We start from the raw sequence: 20797 nt of genomic DNA on the forward strand, positions 1-20797 counted from the left end.
TAACAAACGAGTTTTAACAATAATTACATTTACTGTAAAAACATTTCTGCTACCATTATGCATCTATCCTACATTCTACTCCTCTCTCATCTCTGTAATGCCCACGACGCCACGACTCTGTGCTGGACGGTTGTGAGTAAATCGTATAGGTGTCAGTAAAATAAGACAAAAGTAAGTTTTTGATACTTTTCAATAAGTTTTATTTCTTTGAATACAGAAGTTATGTTCAATATTTTAGTTGATAAATGACAAACGCCAGTATGTCCGCAACAATCCACCACAATGTCCATGTGGACATGCTAGCTTCTGAATTAAAACAGAGTTTTTTTATAAGGTTTTGATTTAAGTAGTAGTGAAATGATCATGTATATTTTTTTAATACTTTTTTGAACAAATGTCCAAAAAAATTGTATCGACATATTGGTGTTTGATATTTATCAACTCATTTGCCTTAAATGTTTAAACATGAAGACCTGTCTTTACGTTTAATATTCAAAATAATCTACTTCTTAATCGTGTTTCTCATTACAGATATTTGATTGTTTGAATTTGGGAAATCAAGAATAAGAAATAAAAGTAACAAGTTGTTTCTTTTCATCCTGATTATGATAGTTACTTCTTCTATCAGGTTTGAGTTGTTCTTTTTTTAAAAAGTTGCAATTTTAGGTGTAGGTAGAGAGAATAGAACGCCTTATTAGCAGAACAGAATAATTAAAGGGCATGTCCATGAGTATTAATATTTCAATGAGGACGCTTATATGTATTAATATGTCAGTGGTCGAAATGTACTGTTGAAAGTACAATATACTCACTGAGGTATAATTAAACAGAGATGATGCTTTATATAACGATATTTCAAAATTATTTTCCGAAAAATGAGCGCTGTCGCGTGAACATTAACTGTCTATGCCAGTTTATCGCATGAATTCAAACACGTCGCGCCTTTATACGCTGCTTTTCGTTTACTGACTACAAATTAGGTTCGGGAACTTGGTTGAATGGAACATAAAACGGGCGCTTAGTACTGCATTCAATGTATACATATATATCAATGAATATACATATGTATTTAAAAATAATAATGTTTTTAAATACGTAGTAACTTATTTCTGAATATTATGCCAATGCGTATTTCCAATTTATAAGAATAGTTTTTATAGTTGTATGTAATTTGAATAAATTTATTTAGATTAAAGACGGTAATAATTTAAAAAATATTCTATTATTTGATTTATTTTGTCCACTTTACCTCATTTTTATAGAGGTTTGAATCCCTGCTGGAATTAGAATTAGATATCACTTAAAATATTCTGCAATAGATGGCAGTTTTAACATAAAAAAGGCCGGCCGCCCGGTATTCGATTGCTGTCGTTCTACAGGTTTTTGCGCATTTACTAAAATCTCTTGACTTTGGCCCAGTTTACAAATATACGAATCATTCAAGATGAGCAATATTACCAGGGTTTCCAGCAGGATGTACCCTGTTATTAATAATGTCAGGTATAACCAATATTTTCTATACCGATTTCTGTGTGGCTACGTTTCCATCATTGCATAATCATCGAGAACCATTTACTGATAAAAAACCTTCGGAATAGAAATCAAACGTTTGATTTCTATTCCGATTCCGCTTGTAATCGAACTATTTTTTTACCACATTTTATCGCACCCATCAAATCGAGCTATTCTTGAATATTATATGCATCAATACACTCGCCCTGCACTTGCCTACGGTGCGTGCAGTTGGGTGCATGGTGCATGTAAAAATAGATCATTAATGCTATCACTATATTGGGGTCTAGTCCCAGTTTTGTCCCTACTTACATGAATAAATAAAGAAAACATAACCTCAAAATAAATCACAACATTTTGACATTGTCTTTATAAATTAAAAATTTTTGCAAATCCTGGAATATGAAAAAATATTTCTCAAATCATGAGTTGATAATCAACATTGCGGTAATAAATCTGAGATATAAAACATATTTATGCTTTGGACCTAGTAGGTATTGGCAGAGATAATGTAGAACTATAACTAGTTGGTATTTGTAGACCTCTTGTGAACACTTCATTATTAGAAAATGTTTGTAGTTAGGTACTAGGTACCTAGTACCTACTAAGAAGTCTGCACATTGAAGCAAGTACCTATACCTATTTAACTATTATATATATTTTCATAAAAAATATATGCCTCCACTCGTTTGCTTATGATTTTGGTTGTTTGAAAATATTATGTATGAAAGAAATGACTTACTCTGGAAAAAAAGGTGTTTAAAATAATCATTTTATCTAGTTTTTTTATTTGTTTTATCATTTTGTTTAATTTTGATGTGAATAATGTTTTTCTTTATTTTTTCCTAATTACTGCTTTGTTACTGTTTATTTTGTTTTATTCATTTTAAACACCCCAGCGGGCCTTTATTTTATGAAAAATATACATGGTAAGTATTAAAACTGCAAAAAAACTAACTAAACTGCTACTTCTACTTCAAACTGCATAGTAATAATTTATATAATAATTAAACATAAAAATACAAATGGAAATATAATAAAATAGATTAAAGCACAAAAACAATAATGGGACTCAAGCACAAATTGGCTAAGTGACCTAATAAATTATTCTACCATTAATAAAGGACTTTCTTTAAATTTCGATATTGAACAGCAAAAGATATCGATAGATCTAAATTCATTGGTAAGTTTTTGTAATCTCTGAAAAGGCGAGTGAATATAATAATTAGTACTAGATTTGTTAATATAAAAAGCGCTGCCTGTGTTTGTCGCGTACGAGTTATAGGAACATAAAATTTTATGAAGATTGTTAAATCAAGGATATCCAACCAGCCATTAAAATTTTTATACAAAATCATCAAATCACTAATTGCCCCTCCACTGGATAATGTTTTTAAATTAATAATTTGTTCGAGAAGAATCGATAGTTTAGAATTTATAAATCTTAAGAATTTACGTTGAACTTTTTCCAATTTATTCTGGTGAGACATATAAAATGGAGACCAACTCGCGGAATTATTTTCTAGATTACTACGAACTAATGCAACAAACAGCATTTTGAGTGAATTGAAATCTTTTTTTAAACATTTCATAGCTTTATTAAAAATTTCATCAATATGAGGAATAAAAGTAAGACTTTCATCGAAAAGGATTCTAAGACCATTAACTTGTGATACTTTAAAAAAATATTAATGGCTATTATTACTATTATGTGGCTGTTTGGTTTATTGCACTACACGCCCAATCAAGCTGGAATAACATTATTATTAATAGATTTGAGAGACCTTCAAATTTTACTTATACCTAAACAAATAAATAAAATACTGCGTAAGTGAGCAACAAAATACCATAGTTTAGTTGGAAGTAAGTTCGAAATACATTATTATATTTGTATCTTACGACAGGGTCAACTGGAAACACTCAGTAAAAGTAATTTATATCATTTCATTTGCGGCTGGCTGATGGAATTACTCGCAAAAAAATAACAAATAATAACACATGTTGAAAAAAGTTATGCATGCCTTTATTTGAATATTTAAACCAAATGGTTAGCTCCTCATGAATATTATTCTCTTAGAATTGTTCTATTATTTCAGGATGTTTTCGGGGTTAGGGGAGCCAGGTTCAGGGGCTGGTAAGGGGGGCGGCGGCGGTGGCTCAATCAGGGATGCAGGAGGTTCCTTTGGGAAGATGGAAGCGGCACGTGAAGATCAGTACTTCTATAACCAGGTTCAATACAATCATGAATTATAAAAATATATATATATTAATTGTAAATAATAAATATATCTCATATAGATAGAGATTTATTGGTGGAATTATATTTTAATATTTAATCTCTTTATTATAATTCTATTTGGTTCATAACAAAATGTATACCTAGTTTTTATACCATCTGAAGTATTAATATAAATATTGTTCAACAGCAAAAGAAGCAAATAGAAGAAATGAAACAAGGATTGACCAAGGAAATAACTTTCCACGAGGAGCAGATCAAACGCCACCAGGAAGCCCTCAAAAGACACAAGGAGAGGATTTCCGATTTGGAAAAACATTAATCTTCTCTGAAATTTACCTAAAGCTGTTAGATGGTATTCTATTGTTTAAATCATTTACTAGAAAGCTTTTAGCATCATGTTTCATAGACTTTGTTTCTTAATACATAATTTCCTTTATATTCCAATTAAGAAGTATATTTTTTGAGACACTTATCACAAAATATTAGTATAGATATAATATTTTGATTTATTTACATTTTATTTTAACTTGCTCATACATTGCATTGAATAAAAAAATATAAAATACATCCGCATCTTTATTTTGTAGTTTTCCCTGACCACATTTCCTTGGAGGCATATTTTATTAACCCTTAAATCTATATTTAAATTTATTTCAACAGATAGGGAAAACATTTTTGAGAAGGGAATATGGAATGACCTGTCATTGGCTGGTTTAAGTGGGCACTTTACACACTGTGTAACATTCACCATTCTGCCCAAATGTTCAATTTTTATACTTCTTTTAGCAGGTAGTTGATTCAACAATGTTTGAGTATGTCCAAATACTTGCAGACTGGCTGGATTTCCTCCCTAGGGGTATCCAAATGCTCGCAGACTGGCTGGATTTCCTCCCTAGGGGGTATATGAATAACTCCTTAGGGAGGAAATCCAGCCAGTCTGCAAGCGTTTGGACATACTCAAACATTGTTGAACCCTTAAATCGCCTATGTAAATTCAATTACATGCATCGAAGTGTGTTAACAGACTACTGTTAGTGTCAGTACCTCGCATCCGTACGCCAATAGTCCTAATAATGGTCTTGTACAGAGTAATCTTAATTTTTCTATGGACGTTTCTGGACTTTAACACTGCGGGAAGAAGTAATATGTTCTGATGCCTGCCGATATTAGTTTATTTATTTCTGTTGTTTCCTCATTACATTTTGTGAGAAGAGAGCCTAAGTACTTGAACTGGTTGAATGCCTCAAAGGAGTAATTATCTGTTAACTGCATGTTACCTCTTGCTCGGTTGGTTAGGTTTCGGCTTTGAATGGCTGTTTGTATACAGGTGTTCCTTTTCTTTCCATGTTACATATTATTATGCCAAGTGTGCATGGTTATTAAACATTATAAATTGAAGTGTGCATCTAGGCAGTTTTTGAATATAACTGAACTAGCACCAATCACATTCTCAGGAAGGCCATTCCATTTCTCCACGACTAGGTTTGTCAGGAAGTTCTTCCTGGGGTTGGATGAGGAGGTAGTGTTTAGTTTCAATGATAATTAATATATTATAATAAATAAATAAAAAATATGCAGTAAGAATGACGAATTGTCACCTTAACGGATGTGCACTCACTGCCAATATAACAAAATTCTGATTTGTAATATTTATTGCAATACAAAGTAAATAAAACACACGAGTTAAATTTTATGTCTACTATTGTAAAAAAGTTTTATTTCATAATATTTACACGAAACTTATATCTAACAACAATACGTCAATCTTAAAATAAAATTAAACACAAATACATGTGAATTCAAGTCCATTGCCAGCTGGGCTCTAACAAATAATAATTCTTTATTAAATCTAATCGTAGAGTATGCGTTAATTTCATATAACTTAAGGTCCAAATTCAGTACTCGCTAGTCATTTCACCATACAAAATGAAACATGGCAGGTAAGCTGAATATTTATATTTCAACAGTTCACAATGATAAGTACCGATAGAAACCATTATACGTCCAACCCTAACTAGTCTAAAGAAATCCACGATGCATCTTCCAAACATATCCTTATTGACTATTCATTTGTGAGATTTAATTTGACCAAAACCGGCAAAGTTTTGCTAAAGGATGAACTTAACATTCTGTAAATCATGTTGGGGTATTGGTAACTGCCTACATACAAGTATAATGGTATATTTATCTAACTTGAGAAAATCACTCTTACATACTAAAACTGCATTAATCATTCAACACACACATTACATAAAATGACGACAAATAATTTACGGCAAAAAATAAATGTACAAATTGTAAATATAATATATGCCTAATTTCGAATATGATTAATTCCTAATGACGACTTCATGATTTCCGATTGATATCGCTTACAGCTAAAATTTTGTGGCGAAACACGTCTACATAACTTGAGAACACGGTGAAACTGTTCTATGCTCCGGACTTTTCATTAAACTAATATATTATACGATACATATATGTAATCTTAGAATCGAGTTGAGCTGTTGAAATAGATATTTAAAAAAAGCAGAAATAGTTACCACTATTTTAGATGTAAATATAGGCCTGAGTAGTAGAATTAAGTTTGATTATTTCTGTTTCTAAATGAATATTGGAACGATTGCAGCTGTAACAGCTGAAGAATTCTTTATAATATAAGAATATATATACTGAACGTACAAAAAGTATCACTGTTTTGATTTGTATAGCACCCTTTATTCTTAAAAATGACAGCCCGTATCTCATCTTAATCACAGGTAATTTTCACCTAAAAGAATAAAGACTATTTTGAGAAATACTTGATACAATGACGTGTTCATTTTGAATACTGTAAAATCTTGATACGTGATTTGAGTAATTTCATTGACAGTAATACTTCGCCAGTAACCGCTATCCTTTCTGTTTCACTTCCGATGGAAACAGTAGAAATAGAAAATCGTATTGCTGATCACTTTCTAATACTGAATTGAAAGACAAAGACACTGAATAAGGCTCAAGTACAATGACACATCACATGTTTCCTTTACATATCATGTTTAATTCATTAATCACCATTTTAAATATCATATACACACACACATAAATGCACAAAATAAATGATTTATAAAAAAGAGCGCCATATTCCTTCGACATCTAAATACAATTTCAAAAACATTAAGAAATTTACATTATTGCTCTTAGAATTAGTATTTAATTTAATGAGAACTTCATAATTTTCTACCACCGCATAATCTGTAGAATCATTCCAACGCATAAAATGACATTGTTAAATTAATTTTTACTTGGAGATATGAGTTATTAAGATCATATGATATCCAAAACCGATTTTTCTAAAAATTCTTATAAAAAACAAATGGATTCAGAAATACTAAAAAAAAAAGCTATTTTGTGGCTTACAATTGTTTGTAAAATAAATGAAAAAAAATAACAAAATAATTTATGTGACATACGATGAAATAATACTTTTTTTTTTTTCTGATTAAAATGTGTATACATACGTATTTATTTTTACCTTCACATCTCCAATTCTCATACTACCCATACATACATAATGTTCTCCACTGAGGTAGCCATCAGGTTTCCAGCCAGGTATTACTGATAAAATATTACACAATTTTCTTTAATTTATTTCTGTAGCAGGTATCAAGACTATACTGTAAGGCAAATAAACTACGCAAGTATAAAAAGATTTTAATTAACATTTTAGTAATCATGATATTGGCACATGTCACAGGGCAGGTGCCCTCTAATGTATAGCTATTCATATTGCTATTTAATCCAAACATACCGCTGCTCTAAATTCTCACAGAATGACAAAGCAGAGTCACTACAAACAATCTCAAATACATTTCTTCACAAGTTACAGGATTTTAAAATATATTTGTACATACGCATGGTTATGAAATTAAGAATGCTGTTTCAAATCTCGACTTATTGAATGAATATAATGCACTCATAGATACTTTTTTCTCTTTATTATGGCCTTTATCTTTTCATTGTTTATTTTTGTTGGCTGTTCAGATATTTTTGGAAAAAGTAAATTCATTCTCGCGGCAATACAAAGAAATGTTTACAAACTATTGGGTGTACAACTTTGCTTGCGGCGTTTTCCTGTACATGGCTTTAGCAGTACGTAGCGGTTGAAAAAAACGGCAGAAGCAAAGTTGTACACCAGTCTAGGGAAAATAGCGATCTTAACCGCTGCATTTTATTACCCACAATCTCCAGTAGGTTTATTTTTCCAGCAATTCACTGTACTTTCAAAGCAGCGATATGTTTAATAAAATACAATCATCACAAGATAAACTAGTTAGTTAATCACAAGAACGAGTAGCGATTGTGTCCATAAGACACATGTCACATAAGAGCTACGTAAATAATTAGCTTAAGAAATAAATTCTCGAAATTTAACAGTAACTAGTATTCAGACGTCGCTCATGAAACTCGGATTATGTCTAAAGTAAGTGATTTACGAATATTCTACCTCAGTTCTATACTACCAATTTCAAAGCGCGTACGATTATCGAGCACGATTTCACAACAGCATCCGTAATTATGACAGAGATTAATTAATACTAAGTGAATTTAAGTTTCTTATGTGGGCTGGTTGGCCATACGGGGTCTTGTTGCGCTGCAGCCCTTTTCCGCTCTTCCGAATCTTCCTTATCGGGTCTTAAAGAGTCTATGGAAGCCACAATCTTCAACGCTGGACCTAATTTCATCGACATAGCCATAACGAGGTGTTCGGGCCGGATTAATATGAGAGCTTCACCGTCTACTTCCTGAAGAATGAACTCTTCAGCGTAAACAGCGCACCCGGGAATACTTCGGATGAATTCTGACACTTGGTTTACATTCCATTTAAGCGCTGCGTGAGGTTCCTTGCCATTACTCGAAGCATCTTCGGTATTTGATGACGGGGACGTTTTAATAAGGTCCTTCGCTTCTGGACCACCAGCTAAGAAAGAAAAAAACCTTAATTTATACTGCGAGTAAAGAGAATGTAAGTAGTCTTTCAATTGGAAAGTATTCTAATAATATTTAGAAATGCGTATGGATAAAGATAATATACAGGAGCTACTTACAATCTTGTGTCTCTGAATCTCCCAGTTCTTCGTTAGAATCAACTGATGTACCAGTGGCTGATCCTCTTCTAAAAATACAACAAATGATACACAATAAAAAAAAACTCTTTTTTTAATTACATTTAGCATCTTTCTATTTAAATATTTCATAAATCGACATATTCTCAATTAGAGAAACCTGCTTTGGTTTAAACTATTACCTGGCATCATGCCTCCGGCTACAGGTGTTGTTGCAGAACCTCTTGGCCCTCTTCAGGGACTTCCCACAGTACTCGCACTTGTCTTCTATAACTCTCTGGACGCCGGTGATGCCCGCATTAGATGCGATGTTCATCTTTCTCCCTAAAATTCAAACAGTACCATAAATCAATTTTTTTTTTTTTTTTAATTAAATATTTGCGTTTTTATGATTAACCCAAATATTTAATTTTGACGGCCATTTTCAACGAGTTGTAAATAACTCACTATTAGAAAATGGAATCGAGTTGGGATAGAGTGAGTTTCGAACCACGGACCTGTGGTCCGTGAGTCCGAGACACTAGCCACAGGACCACAACCCGATTTATAATATAGAACTATCAGGTGGAAACTGAAAATGTAGTCTAAGTACCAAAATAATAGAATATTTCATTATGAAAAATTAAACTAGTGTGTATGTAGATACCGAAATAAAAAAAACAAGACTATAAAGTTATAATTTTAAGATTTTATGGATATTGAGATGATGTAGGACTGAAATGTAGTTTTGTTCTATTTACAGGAACATGTTTAAATAAATCATAAATACACTCTAATCAAACATCCTTTTCAATTTCAATAATAATGAAGAATAATTATAAGTAAAATAAATATTAAAATTTACCCCTGTCTTGAGAACCTGGTAAATCTCTGTTATTTTCTTGTGCAGTTTGTTCCCGTTCGGCTGTCCATTCACGCGAAGGTCGGTTCACCTGGAATATTGTGAAACTATTAATGTTTTGTCTTTATTATTTTCAATAAGCGAGTATTTTTGTTTGCCTCGTGAGAAAAAAATGAAATTATGAAAAATGTGTGTACATATTTTTACCAAAGTAAAGTTATATTTTGATGTTCCTTGATTTAACAATTTTATTTCTTTATGTCACATCTTATTTATCATTTTGAATTTTTTTTAAAAAAGGTAAACATGAAATGTCAATGGCCTTAGTATTTATGCAAAATTCACATTGACAGGTTTATTTTAGAGGAAATAATTAGTAAAATACAATGGCTAATGCACTTACCGCAAACGGTTCCGATGCTTCCTGTATGACATACCCTTCAATGACATGAGTCAAGATGTTTGGCTTCACCATAGCTTTAGGGAGACGCTTATCTGATACACTGGAGTTCTGCAAACCTGCAATAAAAATAATATAAGCTACCTTTGACACTTCTCCAATGAAGGCCATCTGCTTTACTCAAGAGGGCTGCCAAAACGGTGCTCTTATGCGAAGCAACTTAGTCCAACGATTATCTGTCTTGAATTACTATCCATAATAAGAACGGACGCAACAAAGTCCGGTGACAACTGTCATCGAGCGGAGTCGATACGGTTGGCTTGGCCATGTACTGCGGATGCCTCCCGAGAGCCTTAACCACGCTTGGCTACTTTACGAGGCATCAGGTTCTCGAGGTCCTGGACGTCCACTGCTAACTGTTCGTCGGCAGTTTATGTCAGAACTATGGGACGCGAGCCTGACTTGGGAGGATGCACAGGAGCTGGCAGCCGACAGAGATGCCTGGAGGATCTTTGTGGACACCATATGCTCCAACTAGGTAGTGGACATGGAATGATGATGGTGAATTACTATCCAAGCTCTTTTAATATTTCTCCAAAAATTCTTAAAAATAACGCTCTTCTTCATACTCTTGTTTCATCTTCATAGGCAAAATTCACATTTGTTTACTCATCAAATATGGAATTTGGGAATAATCATAATAGTGCGCAGCGTTTGTTTTCCGAGTAATATGTATTTTATTCTTATGGATTGAGTTCGCTGCTTATTACTATTATCTTGGAGAATATAATATTATCTTACTGTGGTGCTACTTGTGAAAACCTGTAATTGCTTATTTGTTTTGTTTTTTATATACAGGTAGCCCCGGTCGATCGCGGGGTATGTGTTCTGGACATAGCCGCGATAAGCGAAATTTCGCGATCAACGGAGGATTTTTCACAGAACTCTTTCGGATATTTTTCAGCTGATTTTAATTTAATTTTAAGGCAATGCAAGCTTGATCTTGCTTTGAAAACAACTTCTCGCTTTTTTTTTCTCAATTGATCGCACTGTAGACTCAGGCAATTGAAAATCCCTACCTACAACTGTAATTTTACCACCAATTTTTATCATTTAGATTATTTTTGGTTTCCTTTCATCACAATAGATCTTCACAGGTCGCAGTGACGTCGGTAGCTTGCACAGCACTGACCCCCACCTCTAAGAATAAGAACGTCACTACATTGCGAAAAATATCGCATTATGACAAATCCGCACTCACCGGGGTCGTGATCAACGGAGGTTACCTGTATTATATTTTTATTGCTATCATATGCAAAAAGGCAGTTTTTTCAAAAATCACAAAATGAGGTAATGTTCTTTGTCGGCCTCGTGGTGTAGTGACCAGCGCATTCCCGACATGGTTGACTGGCACCTGGAACGTAAGACTGATCATCTTACCTTCATGTAACAAAAATGATCAAGATACTCTGCGATTGGTATACCAATGCGGTGCCCTACGGAAAGGGAATGATGCTGATGAATTTTCTACAAGAAATTTTCAAAATAACAATATAATGTTTTCAAGTTTTTCAAGCAATAATACAATATCTAGAGATCCAAAAACAAAAACTCAGTGTAGGTATGACACACACAGGTTTCATGCTTTAGAAACCATGGTCATACTATGTTTTTACTTATGACAATTTACAGTTTTCTCAAATTAGCATAAAGTTGATAAATACCTTTAGCAAATAACTGCCTTTTTGCTTATGATAGCAGTGTAGCTGTTTGTTATCCAAATAAACAATAAATAAGTAAAAACACATAAAAAATCCGTATTTCCTTTTTTTAGTATAAGAACTTTTTGATCTATCAAAATTTCTCTAGCTCTCTATTTAATTTACCTATGGATGTCGGAACGTGATTCATGACATTTAGGTTAGCTTGGACTTGTTGGAATTGCGCCTGGTTGCTAGCTACTGCTTCAGTCTTCTTCCCGCTGTCCGGGAGGCCGGGCGGGCTGGTCAGTGACTCTGGATTCTCCACCTTGGAGCTGACCATAACCGACAACTCCCGCGCCACCTTCTCCAGCCCCGGATCCAGATCCCCACCGGACACAGTAGACGTGCTGGTGGATATACTGAGGACATCTGGTTTCTTTTCCATATCTGTAAGTGAGATTTATCATGTGAGCGGTTCGTTTTGACCAAATATTAATAATTTGTCGTCACGTAACATTGTTGTTGTCCTTACAACAAGAAGAAAAGCCAATATTATTACTCACACACTAAATACGCGCTATGAAATTGTTTTCTACGGCCGCGAGAGCGTTCGGAATAACAGCGCTGGCAGAGATTGCTTGATTTTATAAGGCTGTAGCCAGACGGGCCAGAAGGAGCATTGCCTCGCTTATGATGGCCTTTGAACTTCTGAACGGGTTAATTTACAATCCCAACATTTCGGAGCTCATAAAATTATATGTACCGAGCAACTATTTAAGAGCTAGGCAACACAGATAATTTGTTCTTCCAGAAAGCAGGACAAATTTACCGTTGTTGATGCCTGTGAGGAGAATGATTGGTCTATGGAACAGCCTACCGAGAGATGTGGATCTTTTCCACGGTGGGATTACCAGTTTTAGACTCTTCTTCTCTAATTATGTATATATATATATGTATATATATGTACAAGTTGACTTATTCCTCACTGTTTACTATTGTTTATTAGATACCTAATTACATATATAATCTATGTACATTGTAATTGGCAGTAGTGATGTATTGTACATTTAAATAAATAAATAACGAGATATTGCACTCTTTTTTATTTTGCTTTGGACAACAGAAAATCACACAATGACAAAACAAAAAGATTGAAATATTAAACTCAATGTCAAATGTCACTTAATATACAGTTTATCGAAAATTTTAATATCGAAACGTTTGCTGAACCAGCTAATAGCCGGCAAGCCAACGTTTGGGCAGGACAACGTCTGTCGGGTCTGCTAGTAAATAATAATAAACAATTTAGTGTTAATTTACCCATCGCACTGGAAGGTGTGGTGTTTGTCTGGGTCTGTGACTGCGCTATGGAGACAATAGGCGCACCGGCCACCACGGAACCCGAGATGGAGGTGGTCAGGGGCAGGTGGAGGATGGACATGGCGGGTTGGCTAGCGTTGGTGTTGGGCCCACTCATCGTATCACTAATGGACTGGACCTCGTAGCTTATCAGGCCGGGCTCCAACACGGTCTGTCCGATACTGATAATCTTAAATACAGTGAACACCGTGAGTAAAATAGTATCATAAATAAAGGGCAGAGTTGTCTAAAGATGAATCATTCAAATAAAGATGATTGAATGTTCAATGCTAATAAATAATTGTATTAGGTTTTTTTCAGATTGAAAAATGCACACCAAAAGTAAAACAAAACGGTAGAGGTCATTCGAAAGAAAAATTTCTGCTCTACAAGATATTGTATTTACTTTTACAACTACAAACTATTACGCCGTTTCACTATAAGGGTAGGCAGAGAGGATACAGATCTAGCTTCCTCTACATTCATACATCTTCTCATGCATGCGCGCCGATTATTTTGACTTTTCAAATGTCCATCTTTAAGTATTTGTTGGATTTGATTATGCCATGCCTTTCTCGGTCTTCCTCTATTTCTGCATCCATCAACATTCACACTGTAAATATTTATAGCCGTTCTTTCGCTCGACATGTCCAAATCAACGCAGAGCTCTTTTCCTTTCTTTTCTCAGATAATGCTTATCTCACCCTTACATAATGTACGGATCTCGACATTTGTATATCTATCGTACATAGTTTTACCGCAGATTCGCCTGAGAGATCGCATTTCGACAGCATTCAGCCTACTTTCATCCTTGTAATTACAAGCCTTCACAATGGAATGTCAAGTACATGAAAGTGTGCATTTTCGACACCACCTTCTATTTGTGTTCAATCGAGGGAATAAAGGAGAAAACAAATACGAAGAATGAGGTGTTTCAGGGCCAGACGGCGAAACTTCAGAAGAACATGGCAAATTTTTGTTGGACTAAATATGGAAAAAAAAATTGTTGTTATTATTGAAAAATGGAAACAATCCTTAATGTCTCAGACTAGCATCCCTTCCACAAACCCCTACCTCTCCCCTATCCAGCCGCTTCCCTAGTCCGTGTCTGGTGCATATAGTTTTGTTGGCCAAACCTATTTTTAATCTTAATTATTTTTTAAATTAAGAAATGCAATTTTCCAAAAAAATCATTAGGATATTTTTAAATGTACATTGTAAATAATGTTCTGCTAGTATATTCCCTGTTAAAATACTTATTTGATCTTATCTCCAAAATATGTTAAGAATAGTATAAAAACTGTAAATGTTGTAAACAATTCACCAGTCTTGAAGATGCCTACTTAGGCGAAAGCGCTCGTTTGTCAAAATAATAAAAAGTAAAACTAAACCAAGAAGTTTCATTGATAAGTTTATTTATAATTTTATCATAATCATTAATGTTTGAGTATGTCCAAATGCTAGCAGACTGGCTGGATTTCCTCCCTAGGGAGTTATTTATATTGAAATTTATTGAAACAGAGGGAAAACATTATTGAGAAGGGAATATGGAAGTCTAGGCATTTACAGGGCTTATGACCTGTCAGTGGCTGGTTAAGGTGGCCACTTTACACACTGTGTAACATTCACCATTCTGCCCATGTTTAAACATCCACATTTCCTCAACTCTTCCATCTGTTGACTTTTGTGAAGTAAAGGAGCTGAAACCTTTATTGTGTGGGTAAGATTCATCCGGCTGAACCAAATCACCTACTAGGCAACGCCTGAAAACAATTTTTAATTTTTTATAGTTCTTCTTTTACTTAATTTAGGGAGTTAATTCAACAATGTTTGAGTATGTCCAAATGCTTGCAGACTGGTTGGATTTCCTCCCTAGGGAGATATTTATATTTAAATTTATTGCAACAGAGAGGAAAAAACATTATTGAGAAGAAATATGGATGTCTGGGCATTTACATTTACTCTGTAAATGCTTAGACTTCCATATTCCCTTCAATAAATTTAAATAATATTTATTTTTAAATAATAATATTATTACTAAAAATAGTGTATAATGTTTGGGAAAATACCTTTGAATCTGATTCAATTTTTACATTCGTAGTGGCAGGAGCGGGGGACATTATTGGCTGATGGTCCGGTGACATCATCGGTTGCAACTGGGTCTGTTGTTGCTGCATCTGCTGCTGTTGAACCGGTTGCAATTGCTGCACTTGCTGAGGTTGCTGCAATTGCTGTTGCAGCTGTTGGTTTGTTTGCTGCAGTTGTTGATTAGGCTGTTGCAACTGCTGTTGAGTAGGTTGCTGTTGCAACTGCTGATTAGGCTGCTGGAGCTGCTGCTGGGGTTGTTGCATCTGCTGTTGCGTTTGCTGCAACTGAGGTTGTTGCAATTGCTGTTGAGGTTGCAACTGTTGCATTTGCTGTTGCGGCTGTTGCAATTGCTGGGGCTGTTGTTGCATTTGCTGCTGCATCTGCTGGTTGAGCTGCTGCAACTGGGCCGGAGAGGAAGCGGGAGACTGGAGAGGCGACATGACGGCTTGTGTCTGCTGCCCGAGTACATTCATGGGGTTCTGTGGAGGCTGGAGTGTTCCCTGCGGCGAGGCCAAGCCCGTCTGGCTCATCTATCGAGCAAATATTTAATACGCCATCATACAATTAAATAATTCATTTTTAGCCCAACTGTCGTGAGAAGATGCGCAGAAAGAGAAGGAAGGGTGGTCCCACCAGATTGCAGTTGTCATTATATTTTGTTTTAAAATGGTATGTCAGGGAAAACGATAAGGAAACTACCAGATAATTAATTTATAATAACTATTGTGATAGCAAAAAGGACTTGAATATTAATGTTGTCTCTAAATTTGCACGGTGATTATTTTGTTTGTTGACCGTCCGGCGTCTGCCTTTTCTATCTCTTTCCATACATGTTCTTATGACGATCAACCTATAGTAATTCTGTGTGTATTGTTACCATAAAGCTAAATCTCTGAAGGGGAGAGAAGGATCGGTGTGAGTCTGTCCACCTATTAGCTTCGGACTTAACTCCCTGGTCACAGCTGTTAGGACTGTCATCGGTGGCTTCAACCGCAGTATTGTGGGGGGAGGGGGCACCTACATTTCTTCTTGTCTACAATTATTAATATAAGATACAAAAACAGAGGTCGGTGTGAATGTTACTTCGGTGTTACTCCCGAAAGCCTGTTACCTGTTGGACATGCAGTTCAAACAGCTCACAACCTCATTAATAAACAAAGGTAAAAATAAAAACTGGATTAATGAAAAAGGAAATCATAAATGGTACTAACGCCAAAACTATAGAGTGTGGAGAACTTACATAGCAGGTTCAACACTCCGGTTCTGAAATGGATTACTGACCGGACTAAAGAGAAGGCCGAGGAATATGCGACGTTAATTCACAAATAAAAATCAATTATTCATTCTACTTTTTAAACTAATTGCAATCAATTTACAGATACATATATGCATCTGATACATCGGAAAATGCCTATGGGCCAGTGGGAATTGGCAACATTTATTGAAACAATACCAATGTACGTACTTAATAATTAACTTTAATTACATTTCTTATATTATATGCATGTACTGGATTAAAAAAAATAACCTATTAAAAGTTCGATTACAGTGAAATTGGAATGACAAAATATTTATGGTATGTTGTTTTTATGGATCATAACTATCTTTTTACATGTTTATCTATTTACGGATTTTATGTATTATTTACATCGAAAATACTGTTTTAAAGATAAGAAATATTTTTTTCAATATTTCAATGTAAAAAATTCAAATATTTCCTTAGAATTTGCATTTTTGTCCCTATATGGGAGCTCACTGCTCACTGATATAATGTATTACAAATAAATAAATAAGTGGGAAAAACAAATAAATTTAAAAAATAAAATAATGGAAGAAAGAATTGAAGACGTGAGCAAGGATAGGGCGATCTTACCTGTGGCGACATGATGGGAGGTTGTGATAGGGCCATAATGGGACCCTGTGCCGTGTGTAGTGTAGCCCCCTGGAGGCTACCCGCCCCCATTAATTGGCTGTTCTGCAGCATTCCAGAGTTGTTCAGGGCATTCTATAATATACCATTTTTATGAGATTTCTAGAGAAACATTAGCAATTAAGCTGCGACATCTTGTATATTGCCTGCTACTAAATATGCTGTAATCCTTTATATAGGAGCGTATAATATATATGATATATATTTTTACACCTAAAGTTTAATAATATTTGTCCTCTTATTTTATACGCAACGTATTATGGTGGGTATGGCATTATCCCAATTGCAGCGTGTCTTGATCATTCAAGGCAAGATGATCAACCAATTGCTTTAGATGCAGGCTGGACCGGGGAAAAAATACACCTCTATATTTCATGACGCTTTTGTTGGGAGTCGAACCCAGGTTTTCATGCATGGTAGTTAAACATTCAGACCATTACACCAAGAGGCTATATTAATATTCCACTATTTACAGTTCAATCTGCTGATAAAGAACTATTTTGATGGAAGGAGAAAAGTTTTGGTTCAGTGATGAAATTCAATCAATTTAATTTTAATAATATATGCATAATCATAGTTGATATTGCAGGTAAAATATTGGTAAAGCAGTACATCAAAAACCAAATGAAAACATATTAGAACATATCGTCGGGTTTCTGGCACAAGTTGGTAACTACACATTTTTGAACAATGAGATGTCTACATAAATGGCGACAAATAATCTTTATTAAAAAAAAAAGAATATTTTACAATATTCAGCTCGCAGTTTTATTTCAATTGTCGATTTGGGATGAGCTTTTTACTTTAAAAGTGCAATATCTCACGAGTAAAATGTAGTTACCAAATTGTGCCAGAAATCAGACAATATACACAATTAAAAACTTATAGCTAGAATATTTCGGTTAAATACATTTTGATTAAACATTTAACAAAAATACAGCAACATAAAATTCATGTGTGTGCATTATTAATAAGCCCTTAAAAATATTAATAACAAATTTCACTGAGAAGTTAAATTAAAAAACATATGTAAATTTTAACTAAACCTTACTATCATACCAACATAAAAATAACCAAAACAATAGGGAAATATCATGTTTTTTTTTACATTTGATAAAATATTGTCAATTAAAAAAAATTTTTTGATACTTATAAATTTTTAAAAATATTTTAAAATTTGTAATTTTGAATTCCCGCAAACATGTAAATTTTTATAGAACATCATCACAAATCTTGACATCACAATTATCAATACCAGACATGTCGCGTTTTTCTAACGACATATATTTTTATAATTTCTAAAGTTATGTATAAAAACATTTCTTCAGAATATTCATATTGATTTTGAAAATACAATTAATTTTTCTAAATCCATTTCTAATATTTTTATCGGTATTCGTAGTGAGTGATATTTCCCTTTTATGTGAGTGCTGTGTCTAATTGGCTACATAAAAAAACTTTAAAAATTCATTATTTTTTACAGTTTGTCAATTTTAAATATTTGTCAATATATAGCACATCAAGAACTAGATGAACATCTACATAATTATATTTTTACAGAATGACATTATGGCATAAATATAATTAATGAATTAAGTAAATGTTTAAAATAACAGATATAAATTACCGACCATAGATGCAAAATTAACATGTTCGGCATTTACAAGATTGTGTAAGTTTCGCCTATAAAATATGTAATTAAAATGTATGTACGTCCACCTAGTTCATAATCAGCAATATAAATGAGACATTATATATTGTACTTAATAATTGCATCATCAGCTAAATAAACACAGATTTTTATTTTAAAAAGTATACATTAGTTTAGTGTCCCTTAAATATTTGTTAAGTATAAAACCGAAACTGAGAAAAAACAACATTGATTACTATATAAATATTCACCAAATCGATAATCCCACCGGGTCCATTGTCAATATGTATCAAGGGGACGTTTAAATAAATAGAATATGGTACTAAAATCATTTCAAATGATTTGCGTTGGGTATCATACGAATGTACACCACGCTCCATACAAGATTTCCTTCCAACGCGAGCATAAAGGATGTTAATACACCAGCTTTGAAAGCCAATAAAATCTGACTTGTACTCTATGACGTTTTGATTCGAAACATGTTCGAGAGAAATTACAGAATAAACTCCTTTAAGATATGAATAAATGTCAGATTTTGCTTTGATTGTCTGATCAGACCACTGGATCCGAAAAAAAATACACATCAGATTCTCATGTCTGATCTGTCTAGCAAAACACTTAGTGTTCTAGTTGTGTACAATACGAACAAAAACTTGCGAAAGTGAACACAGATACCACAGAACTTTTAGCGATTGTATATTTGTTTACGCAAAAGAAGAAACACCGCTATCGTATTCATCCCTTAAGTTTAAGAAGGTCCATGGAAAATCATTTCTATTTGAAATATACCAAACTACTTCACTATCCCTTACAAAACAAGACACAATTGTCACGCATGAGACTTTCTATACCTGCAGAGGGAAAATTAGTGATAATTTTAAAGTAAGTAGATTTGCAAACTGACAAATAGGAAAAAATCTGATGTGATTAACTTCTATGTAAAAGTAGAAACCGCGCACCTTCAGACAATCGAATCAGTAATAAAATCGGCGAAGCTCGGGCAACGTTTTCTAGTTGGATGTCGGATTTGATTGTCGGATCCGATGTGTGTAACAAGTCATGTTAGCTGTTACTTTTCGAAGAATAACTTTTCTAATAAATATAGCATCTATTTTATCGAAGATGAGCATTTCAACCAGTACGCTTGCTCATACCGGAGCTCTAGAAGAGTTCTGATCGGCTGGAGCTCCGGTATGAGTAAGCGTACTGGTTACGACGCTCATATTTGATAAAACGATAAAATAGATTCTACAGTTATTAGAAAAATTTGACTTTGAAAAGTAACATGCCCTGTTACATGTGTATGCACAGTTTCAACAGATTCATGGCGTGAATGCCTTCCAACAGTCGGATTAGACTATTCGACGTCTATTCCCAGCCTAAGTCTCTGATTTTAAGCATATTTTTTTCAAAATTTAAAGTCTTAATTAAAATGCTATTAAATACTTGCCAGTTTTCTAAAGTATAATAATTTTATTGGCCCGGAAGGGTCTGCAGATCTTTTTTGTAATTGTTACAAACATATTCCTTTGATTTAAGCATCCTTGATGTATATTCAGTGTTGTATCGGACCAGTTGGTGACTATGAATACGGAGTGTTAAAAGAGAAAGTACAAGAGGGGTGGGGATACCTGAGTATGGAGGGCGGGGGGTTGGGAAGGTAGGGGAGCCACCTCCCCCACCATCATCCCGGGAGCAAACTGAATATCAGCATTGAAACAAATTATTCTTTACAGACTAGCGGAGGACTAACCGTTTAATGAATCTTTTATGAATTTACTAACACATTTTTTAATTACTCGCCTACTCATTTTTAAATAAGTCATTAAAATAACTGAGCCCATTACGGTGAAGTGAACCAACAAACAAAATTATCAAATTTTCATATTCAAAGTTTTAACTCTACAAGGTTTTTACCTATTACTTTTTACTCAACATGGATGTTTTGTACATAAAGAACCAGAAAATA

At 33.9% G+C, this 20797-nt stretch overlaps 2 protein-coding genes across 7 annotated transcripts in view; one reads left to right on the forward strand and one right to left on the reverse strand.

Moving 5' to 3' along the window:
• Positions 1-1298: 1298 nt before the first annotated feature.
• On the forward strand, positions 1299-4318 carry LOC148280476 (ATPase inhibitor mai-2, mitochondrial-like). The gene is made up of 3 exons (XM_088228296.1): positions 1299-1500; positions 3609-3741; positions 3939-4318. The coding sequence occupies exons 1-3, from the start codon at positions 1445-1447 to the stop codon at positions 4068-4070; spliced, it is 321 nt and encodes a 106-aa protein (XP_088084422.1). The 5' UTR covers positions 1299-1444; the 3' UTR covers positions 4071-4318.
• A 3434-nt stretch (positions 4319-7752) lies between these two features.
• Positions 7753-20797, reverse strand: part of LOC148280477 (uncharacterized) — a 35585-nt gene continuing 22540 nt past the window's right edge. For 4 of the 6 annotated variants that reach the window (XM_088228311.1, XM_088228309.1, XM_088228310.1 and 1 more), the window contains 10 exons: positions 17121-17252; positions 16125-16280; positions 15229-15777; positions 13121-13349; positions 11984-12247; positions 10101-10216; positions 9701-9788; positions 9039-9180; positions 8839-8906; positions 7753-8711 (listed from right to left, as the gene is read on the reverse strand). In XM_088228311.1, coding sequence (XP_088084437.1) covers positions 8329-8711; positions 8839-8906; positions 9039-9180; positions 9701-9788; positions 10101-10216; positions 11984-12247; positions 13121-13349; positions 15229-15777; positions 16125-16280; positions 17121-17252 — 2127 coding nt within the window. In that variant the 3' untranslated portion in view covers positions 7753-8328. Of the gene's footprint in view, positions 8712-8838; positions 8907-9038; positions 9181-9700; positions 9789-10100; positions 10217-11983; positions 12248-13120; positions 13350-15228; positions 15778-16124; positions 16281-17120; positions 17253-20387; positions 20529-20797 lie in introns of those variants that run through there. The other 2 variants (XM_088228312.1, XM_088228313.1) reach the window with 2 other exon arrangements.

This window comes from Micrasema longulum, unplaced genomic scaffold (assembly GCF_059751315.1).
Source record: "Micrasema longulum isolate JH-2025_06_02 unplaced genomic scaffold, ASM5975131v1 h1tg000576l, whole genome shotgun sequence".
NCBI classification, from domain to species: Eukaryota; Metazoa; Arthropoda; class Insecta; order Trichoptera; family Brachycentridae; genus Micrasema; species Micrasema longulum.

Coding starts and splice junctions, on each gene's coding strand:
- LOC148280476 (XM_088228296.1), top strand. CDS start 1,445: ATGAGCAATATTACCAGGGTTTCCAGCAGGATGTACCCTGTTATTAAT. Junction 1,501..3,608: donor CCTGTTATTAATAATGTCAG/GTATAACCAATA, acceptor CTATTATTTCAG/GATGTTTTCGGGGTTAGGGG. Junction 3,742..3,938: donor ATCAGTACTTCTATAACCAG/GTTCAATACAAT, acceptor ATTGTTCAACAG/CAAAAGAAGCAAATAGAAGA.